This window comes from Onychomys torridus, chromosome 5 (genome assembly GCF_903995425.1).
Source record: "Onychomys torridus chromosome 5, mOncTor1.1, whole genome shotgun sequence".
NCBI classification, from domain to species: Eukaryota; Metazoa; Chordata; class Mammalia; order Rodentia; family Cricetidae; genus Onychomys; species Onychomys torridus.
Window position 1 is genome coordinate 10,728,400 of NC_050447.1, and position 9,885 is coordinate 10,738,284.

General features: G+C 50.8%; 1 protein-coding gene across 1 annotated transcript; it reads left to right on the forward strand.

Annotated features, from left to right (window-relative positions):
• The first annotated feature begins 5,673 nt into the window (after positions 1 to 5,673).
• Positions 5,674 to 9,572, forward strand: Dnajb1 (DnaJ heat shock protein family (Hsp40) member B1). The gene is made up of 3 exons (XM_036187758.1): positions 5,674 to 6,006; positions 7,495 to 8,075; positions 8,256 to 9,572. The coding sequence occupies exons 1-3, from the start codon at positions 5,796 to 5,798 to the stop codon at positions 8,484 to 8,486; spliced, it is 1,023 nt and encodes a 340-aa protein (XP_036043651.1). The 5' UTR covers positions 5,674 to 5,795; the 3' UTR covers positions 8,487 to 9,572.
• Positions 9,573 to 9,885: the final 313 nt, after the last annotated feature.

The window sequence follows — 9,885 nt, forward strand, 5'->3', positions numbered from 1 at the left end:
CAAACAGAAACTAGACCTTTATCTCATCTTCTTCCTGTTTCAGTTCACAGATGTAGGTTACAAAATCCTTAAAGGTAGTTAGTCCCCATGACAGGAGCAGGGCAGGACCAAGGTGTTTGTCAGTGCTTGTGAACCATCCAATAGAAGTGCTGAGAATTGAACTGAGTCCTCTCCAAGAACAGTATGTGCTGTTAACCACTGAGCCATCTCTCCAGCTCCAAGCTTGGGCTCTTTGAAGGAGACTCTCAGCAAGGTCTTATAATCCTCCAGCCTCAGTCTCCTAAGCAGCTAAACTGGCAGGGCTGAAGTCCCATGCCTGGCTTCCTGTTTTGGATGAGTGTTGCTGGTGCTGGGAATCCCTTGTCTGCCTCACCTAGCTTCCAGTAACCAGGCCATCAGCAGACAACAGGTCCAGCCCTGAATGGAGAATGGTCACTTTGTTCAAGCCTCTGTGCGGCAGCTTTGCCAGGGCCTGTCTGTAGACAGAGCTTCCTACTGTGCCCTAGCACACCTAGCAGGGGCTGACTCATTCCTAATGATGATGGATACGCCCATTGTCACCTGCTGACTAACCCCAAACCGCTGCAGAGCAGCAGGAAGGGTCAGTGGCTCCTCTGGCCTGAGTTTTGGAGAACTCAAGGTCACTTGGATGGCAAGGATCTGACTTCAATGGGACAGCTCTCACAGTGCCGTGGGCTTCCCCACTCAGGGCAAGGCAGATGGTGATCTTCCTGGGACTGTTCCACATTGTTTCATAGTGTGTGATCCTGGCACAGAGCTGTCTGAAGGAAGCTGTGAAGCCAGGCTCAGACATGCTAGAGCTAGTTAGTCACTTTCTGCCCGTGTCAAAAACTCTGATAGATTCCCTAGCTCCACCCATCCCACCCACCTGTAATTCCAAGTAGTCATGAGACTAAAACAGTACGAACATAAGTTCAAAGCCAACCTAGGCTTTATAGTGATACCTTAGCCAAAAAAAAAAAGAGAGAGAGAGAGAGAAGAGAGGAAGGGAGGGAGGGAGGGGGAAAGAGAGAGAAAGAAAGACAGACAGAGAGAGAAAGAAAGGAAGAGAGAGAAAGACAGAGAGAGAAAGAGAAAGAAAGACAGAGAGAGAGAGAGAGAGAGAAAGAAAGAAAGAAAGAAGAGAGAAAAGAAAGAAAACCACAAGCCAGATGGCGGTAGTGTTGGTGGTGGCACGCCTTTAATCCCAGCACTTGGGGGGGCAAAGGCAGGCAGAGAGATCTCTGAGTTCAAAGCCAGCTAGTTTATACAGTGAGTTATAGGACAGTTATGGCTAGACAGTTTTCCAGACAGAGGTCTGGAAACAAGACAAAACAGGAAAAAATTTTAAAAATCTTTAAAAATAATGAGGACATTTCTTTCATCCTCAAAGAATTCCTGTGCACCATATTTGCAGCAGTTTCCCTAGGAACTGCTGATCTACTCACATACTTTTGTCTTTTCTAGAAGGTCACAGAAAAGAGAAGCACAGAGCCTTTTGAGCCCGGCTTCTTTCACTGACATAATGCATGAGAAGTACACTGGCATTGTCTCCTGTATTCACGGTCCTTTTCTTTTTATGGCTGAATAATATTCCATTGTGTGGATGGATCACAACTTGTATAGCCACTCAGCCACCGAAAGACATTCAACTTCTAGTAGCTGTTGGTAATTAGTCATAAAGCCTCAGTAAAAATAAAATACCGTTTTGTTACATAAACTTAAGTTTAACCTTTTAAAAACTATACTTACTTGGACTGGAAAGATGGCTCAGCCATTAAAGACTAGGCTCACAACTAAAAATATAAAATTACACTTATTTTGTGTGCATGTGGGAAGGGGGCACACGTCTCAGTTTGCATGTGGATAAGAGAACAACTTCAGAAGTCATTCTCTTCTTCTGCCACGTGTGTCCCGAGGATCAAACTCAAATCCTCAGGCAAGAGTCCTAACACGATGCGCTGTCTTGCCAGCCTTTGAACACAGGCTCTGTTTTGTTTCTTCCTTGGCTTCTTTGTTCTATTTTTTGACACAGTATCTTGTCATGCATCCCAGGTTACCCCTAGAATTAGAGATCCTCCTGCTTCAGCCACTTTAGTGCTGAGATCAAAGCTATGTGCCACCATGCCCAATTTGAACATAACTTTTATTGCACATAGACTTCCCCCTAGGAATGGCAGTGGTGGCTAACAGAGCTGCCATGATTTTGAGCATCTTTAATGGACAGGTAAGAAGTTGAAGAGAGCAATAGTAAAAAAAATTTTTTTTTAATTTGGTTTTTTGCTTTGTTTTGTTTTTTGAGACAGGTTTCTCTGTGTAGCTCTGGCTGCCCTAGAACTCACTGTGTATACCAGGCTGGTCTCAAAAATGACAGAGATCCACCTGCCTCTGCCTCCTGAGTGCTGGATTAAAGGCGTTAAAGTATTGGGATCATTGCCACCACCCTTGGCATTAGCGACATTCTTTAAGGCTTTACCGACATTTGAGCCACGTCACACACCACTACAGCAGCTCTTGAATGCTTTACTCTTTCCGTGGCCTAGGCTAGCTCTTCTAACTTAAATGAACCCATTTCTATTAATGTGTGTGCTGCCCTGAAGCTTGGTTACCTATCTACATACTTCCCATCCTGCTCACTCTCATGGTATGTCCTCCAGACTCCTGAGACTCCGCCCCTCTTATTCCCCCAAAATCTCCTAGCCACCAGCCAATCGGCTTTTTATTAACAATGAGAGCAACACATCTTCACAGTGTACAGAGGATTAGTCCACAGCACATCTGACTCTGCCTTCCGAGAGGCAGCTGAGCTAGTCCTCCGATACATTTACTTCCAGCCCGAGCACCACCACATTGAAACACTCGGAGGTAAAATCTATGACCTCCATTTTATACAATATAGGATGCAGGCCTTTAGACAGTTGGGTCCAAATGTACCTGCTTAGTTCCTGGCTGAGGAAGAAATTGTAGGGTATAAGGCTGGTGAGGCTGTGCACACCTTCAATCCCAGTATTCTGGAGGCAGAGGCAGGCAGATCTTATGAGTTCCAGGCCAGCTAAGACTACATAGCAAGAAGTGTTAAAAAAAAAAAAAAAAAAAAAAAAAAAAACATAAATAAATAAATAATTTTGTGTGTAGGGATCAGCAAGATGGCTCAGCAGGTAAAGGTACATGCTGCCAAGCCTTAAAGTCTAAATTCAATCTCTGGGATATACATGATAGAAAGAAGTGACTCCCAGAAGTTCTTCTCTGCCCTCCACATGGGCACCACACCAAATTCATACACAATGAATGTAAAATCAGTTTTTTGTATGTGTGTACATATTCACTGTTCTCTGGGGAGGTAGGCAGGCATGGGGGCAGTGCACAAGTTTATGTGAAATGTATATGAAGGCCAGAATGTGAAGGTGTCATTCCTTAGGAGGAGTCCTCCTGGGTTGTGTTGGTTTGTTTGTTGTTGGATAGGGTTTCTCCGTGTAGCCCTGGCTGTCCTAGAACTTGCTCTGTAGACCAGGCAGGCCTTGAACTTAGATCCTCCTGCCCCTGCCTTCCAAGGATTAAAAGCATGTGCTACCACCTCACCTCCCAGCTTAAAATCCATTATTTAGCCCTGTGTCTTTTTTGTTTGTGTTTTGAGACAGGGTCTCACTATATAGCTCTGACTATCCTCGAATTCACTCAGTAGCCCAGGCTGGCCTGGCACTCAAGAGATCCTACTGCCTCTGCCTCCTAGTGCTAGGATTACAGGCGTGTACCACCACCACCAGGCTGTGTTTGTTTTCCACACCTGTTTTTAAACAACTGAAACTTCCTGATAGAATGGTGGCTGGTGCTTTCAGCTCAACACTAAGGCCAGCCTGGGCTACCTAAGTCCAAGACAAGTCTAGGATAGAGGGTAAGACCTTGCCTTAAGAGAAAAAAAAAAAATCACAGTAGTAACTACAATACACCTTCATGACTGTGCCCCATCATTTAAAGAGCAGGTTTCCAGCCTTGAGGTTGTCCCCAAACACAAACATTTCCTATGCACAAGAGACCTTAGTAAAACCCAGACAAGCCCATCCAGAGGCAAATCTGCACGTCTCTACTAAAGCCATACTCGAAATGTGAAGAAGTCCTCATGCTCTGGGCTCTCCCTCTGGGACAGCTCTTCTGTTCTTTATGCACTTTCTATTCCTATTCACCTATTTTGAGGCAAGGTCTCTGTAGGCCAGGCAGGCTTCACTCAGGACTCCTCCCATCTCAGCTTCCTGCTGGGATTACAGGAATGTGCCACTGTGCCAGGCTCTCTTGTTCTCTAGGTAACATTAACTACTTCCAAGTGACTGGTTCAGGCCACCCTCTGTTAAGCTACTGGGTTCCCTAGTCCCGAATCCATCTTAGGGGTGGGGGCTCAACTGTGTTTAGATAGAGTCCTTTTCAGTAATCTTGGGGTCAGTCTGGTCAGGAAAACCAAAACACCCACCCACTCACCACCCCAACCACCCCTGATCAACCATCAACAGAAGGCTAAGGTCATCTTTCTCAGGGGTCTCAGGCTACCCAAGGAAGGCAAGGATCATCAAGGCTCTTTTGCTGCAGGTCTGCCAGAGAGGGGGCGTCAGCGTTGTCCACTAAACAAGATGATTAGTCATCCCTTTGTCCTGGTCTGTCTTGAGCACTTTCACAGACCTCGAATAATGTCAACTTCCCATATACAGCGGCCATTCCCATTTTACAGATGAGCACAACTGAGGCCAGAATGGCTCCTTTACCAGACCAGGGTCACACAGCCAGGAAGTGTAGGGATCTAGAACTAAGTCTATTCTCTGGCTACAGAGTCGGGCTGTCATGCTCTGACTTCCAGGCAATTCCTCTCCCTGCGGGAACCACCACCGATTACCCCAGCCTCTCTAAGCTTGGCTGTTCCGGAAGCACTTTTCCCTTCCGCACTCAGCTGTCCTTGACCGCCATCCTCCCAGACTTACAAAACCCAAAGATTCAAGTAAAAGGGCTCCTCCGTTCCCCCACGCAAAAAACACCCACGTCAAAGCATTTGGAAATATTTACGAGCACCTAGCGGGTCTTGAAAGCGATGCAAACCCACGCAGCAAAGTCTGATCTCTGCTCTGGTGGTAAACTCAGGCAGCAAAGGAGGTGACATTTACCGCGAACGCCAAGAACCCAGCTAATTCCAGCAGGAATTAGTAGGAAGTAAGAAACGCCTGAGTAGCCGGACTGGGGCGATCCCTTGCCAGATCAGCCTCACCTCGCTTTACAGCAACGGCCCGTACGGGGACCACTGGCAGAAGAGGGCGGGGTGCGTGCTTTTATCCCGGGGTTACAGCAGGGGAACGTGGAGGTACGGGTCAGGCAGCTACAAGTCACCCGGCAGGACGGCCCAGCCGGTTCACCGCCTAGGGACAGGGTGCGGCGGTCCGGAAAGACCGGCCCTTGTAGCCCCGCCCCTTCCTCGTGATGTCACCGGCTGGCAGTGAAAGCGGGCTGCGATTGGCTGTCTCCACCGCGGAGGCGGGACCTCAGCAGCGGGGCGCGCGCGCCCCCGGGAGGCGTTGACCAGGGTAGTGCGGGAAGGGGCGTGGCCCCGCGCGGAAGGCCGTTGGCAGCCTGGTCCCACCCCGGATGTGCTGCGTCACGGAGCGGGCAGCAGCGATTGGCCGGAGTGGTGCGGTGCGGCGGGAGGGGCGGAAGGTTCTGGAGGGCTGGCGGGATCTGGAAGCTTCCGCCGGACGGGTATATAGAGTCCGGGACAGGGCAGCTGCGGAGCCGGAGGCGGCGACAGCTGGGCGGCGGTGGCCATGGGCAAGGACTATTACCAGACGCTGGGCCTGGCCCGCGGCGCGTCCGACGACGAGATCAAACGAGCCTACCGCCGCCAGGCGCTGCGCTACCACCCCGACAAGAACAAGGAGCCCGGCGCCGAGGAGAAGTTCAAGGAGATCGCCGAGGCCTACGACGTGCTCAGCGACCCGCGCAAGCGCGAGATTTTCGACCGCTACGGAGAGGAAGGTACGCGTGCGCGCGGCCGGGGGTGACCCGCCGTTTGACAGGCGGGGAAACCGAGGCACTCGGGGCCTCTCCGAGGCCTGGGCCGGTGCGGACGGGCCGGCGACCCGGCGGCCGTGCCGCCTCCGCCCTCCGCCCGGCGGCCTCAGACGGGAGGAGGAGCTTTGGGCGCGCCGCTCGCACGGAAGCCTCTCGCGCGTCTGTCGCAGCCGCTCCCGGCCGGCCGCCTGCACGCAGGCCGGGACGCTGCAGACGGAGGGCGGCGGTCGCGGTCACGATCGCGATCGCCGAGGGTGTGAGAATTTGAAAATTGCCCGAGTGCTTTGTTTCTCTTGCCCCGCTGCCCGCAAGCTCGGTGCTGAAGCCGGAGTTGAGCCCGCCTGGCTGCAGCGCGGAGGAACCTGTTTGGAAGGGGTTGTGCATGGCTGGGAGGATGGGGCACCCACAGCTGCAGGCCTCGCTTCTGTTGTCGGAAGTGAAAGGGAGTGATGTGTTCCCTGCTCCTGCTGCCATTGGCAGTTAAAGACGAGATTAGATCTCACCTACTGGAAACAAGCTTTAAAAATGTAGATATAAGCCGGGCGGTGGTGGCGCATGCCCGTAATCCCAGCACTTGGGGGCAGAGGCAGATGGATCTCTGTGAGTTCGAGGCCAGCCTGGGCTACAGAGCGAGAGCCAGGACAGGCGCAAAGCTACACAGAGAAACCCTGTCTCAAAAAAAAAAAAACAAAAACAAACAAACAAAAAAAAAAAAACCCTCCCACTACGGTTCCCGGGGCTTTTTTACTAAAAGCAAAACTTGTTGAGCCAGGTGCGGGAGCTCACACCCTCACTCTAAAGTGAGCCTCTAAAGGCTGAAGCATTGTTGTGAATTTGTTGCAGATCTGAGCTACAGAATGAGCTCCTGTTCCCAAAAGAACAGGACGTAGTGACAAGCCCAGCTCTGGGATGTCTGAGTCAGGAGGATTGCCTCCAGGCTAACCTTGGACTCCTGCTCAAGTTCAGGTGCTGTATAGCATCACAGTGGCACGTGCAGAATCTCATTCTTTTGAGACAGGATCTTTCTCACTGTGTAGTTCAGGCTTTTAGTTCTTTAAATTTGTTTTTATTTCTGTGTATATGAGAATATGTTTGCATGTATGTATGTGCACCGTGCACAAGCTTTGAGAGAAGAGGGTGTCGAATCCCCTGGAACTGGAGCTAGACTGTTGCCTGCTGCCATGTGGGAGTTGGTAATTGAACATGGTTCTCTGCCAGAGGAGCAAGTGCTTTTAAATTCTGAGCCACCTCCAGCACCTTATGCTGGGGCCTTGGCAGGTCTGGGACTTGCAGAGGTCAACCTGCTCCTGTCCTCAGGAGTGCTTGGGGTTCCAGGCATTCAGCACCATGCTGAATGTTTTATAAATGTGCTCATTTATTGCAGTGCTAGAAATGGAAATCAGAGGCCTTGACTCTCCTCCAGTGACCCTGACTTCTGATTTTGTTTTCCAGGCCTAAAGGGTAGTGGACCCAGTGGTGGCAGCAGTGGTGGTGCTAATGGTACCTCTTTCAGCTACACATTCCATGGAGACCCTCATGCTATGTTTGCTGAGTTCTTTGGTGGCAGAAACCCCTTTGATACCTTTTTTGGGCAGCGCAACGGGGAGGAAGGCATGGACATCGATGACCCGTTCTCTGCCTTCCCCATGGGTATGGGTGGCTTCACCAATGTGAACTTTGGACGTGCCCGCCCTGCCCAAGAGCCCACCCGAAAGAAGCAAGATCCCCCAGTCACCCATGACCTCCGGGTCTCCCTTGAAGAGATCTATAGCGGCTGTACCAAGAAGATGAAAATCTCCCACAAGCGGCTGAACCCTGATGGAAAGAGCATTCGAAATGAAGATAAGATCCTGACCATCGAAGTGAAGAGGGGCTGGAAAGAAGGGACCAAAATCACCTTTCCCAAGGAAGGGGACCAGACCTCCAACAACATTCCAGCTGACATCGTCTTTGTTTTAAAGGACAAGCCACACAACATCTTCAAGAGAGATGGTTCCGATGTCATTTATCCAGCCAGGATTAGCCTTCGGGAGGTAAGGCACTAGGTGGGAGGAATCATGAGAGGGGATGGTGCTGTGAGGAGCAGTGTGGGAGCCTGGCTGGGGCTCTGCTGTGCTAACAGTGAGGGTAGAAGGAGAGTGGGGTCTGGATGGCCTGGAGAAGTCCCGCTTCCTAAGCCAGCTTCCATCTGACACAGTCCTTTTCCTTCCTAGGCTCTCTGTGGTTGCACTGTAAATGTCCCCACTCTGGACGGCAGGACCATCCCTGTTGTATTCAAAGATGTCATCAGGCCTGGCATGCGGCGGAAAGTTCCTGGAGAAGGCCTCCCTCTCCCCAAAACACCCGAGAAACGTGGGGACCTTGTTATCGAATTTGAAATCATCTTCCCCGAAAGGATTCCCCTGACCTCCAGAACCGTCCTGGAGCAGGTTCTTCCCATATAGCCGCCTGCATTCCCCAAGGACTGAGCCAGGGACTTCTCCAGAGCTGCCGATTTCCGGACCATTCACTGGTTGCACACGGCGGGAGGGCCCAGGGAGGGCTTTTGCTCTGCCGAATGTTTTCCACAGAATATATTACAATCTTTCAAAGTCGCGCACTAGACTACAGTGATTTTTCGAGCGCTAGGCAGGCGGTGGGAAGAACAGCCCTCCTGGAATGGACCCACCCTCTGCACCCCAGCTCCTGACCAAGGGTGTGAGGCAGGCCTGCAACTGGACTTGCCCCCTGTGCTGTCCCTTAGCTTCTGGCTGTCATGTGGCAGTGGCCCAGCATCTCTGTTGGCAGAGCTGTGCACTAGTCAGTCTCCACTGTGTGAGAGGTTCTTGTTTTATTATGTATTTGTCCCACACCTTGTTCCTCCTCCCCAGAAGAACCCTGTCTTGTCTTGGCCATCTCAAATTGAGACTAATTCAGTAGGACTGCCAGACCAGCAGCACAAGCAATACCTGGTTACAGGGCCACAGGGCCAGCCTCAGGTGAGCAAATCTCACTGCCACCTCCCTCTAGGTTTGGGACCTGGACAGCCAGGAGATCCCCTGGCCCTCTGGCTCTGTTGAAGTCAGATGGCTGGCTTATAGCCACAGTATTTGTTAGTCGGTCCAAAGGTAGTCCTTGGCCGTACTTGGGACTTCTCAGACCCGGGTGGGTTTTTTGTGTGTGTGTAATGGACTCTGAACTCTCAAAAGGATCTAATCCTTTTGAATTTTGCACAGCCCTAGATATAATCCCTTTATATGAAAGGGTCTTTGCTTCTGATGAAAGGAGCACTGTGGAACGTCTGTAAATATGTTTTTATAATCCCATTCAAAGCTGGTGTGCACTCAGATGAAAGCAATCCCTGTCAACTACTCTTGTCTGCCCAGGGCTGTGATGGAGTCAGACCTTGGGAGTGAAGGTGTCTGTTCTTTGAAGCTAGCCCGGTGCTCTGACATTCGATTCATTGTAAGTTGCCACTACCAACACGAGACCAAAGTGTGTGACTTGTCATTATGCAGTGTGACAGCATTAAAGACTGATGGTAAACCTCAGGGGAGCAGTCCTTGGACTCTGTTTGAGGGCTTTGCTTGGGGGGAGGGGAGGCATGGTGAGAGTCCTCATCTAAAGAAAACTGTTTCCCTTCCTAGAACACATAGGTTTCCCCATTCTGAACTCCAGCATCACTGGTGAAAGTTGGGGTGAGGGCCTGCCCTGAGCGCCTTTTCTGCCTTGCAAGGCTCTTGGCCACATCTGGGGAGCTAGTAACCACCAGGGCTAAAGATTAAAATACTAACTGCCAAATCACACTGCCAACTAGGTAGGCCTGGCTAGACCAGAGCTAGGATGTTAGGCTAGCTGCTTGGA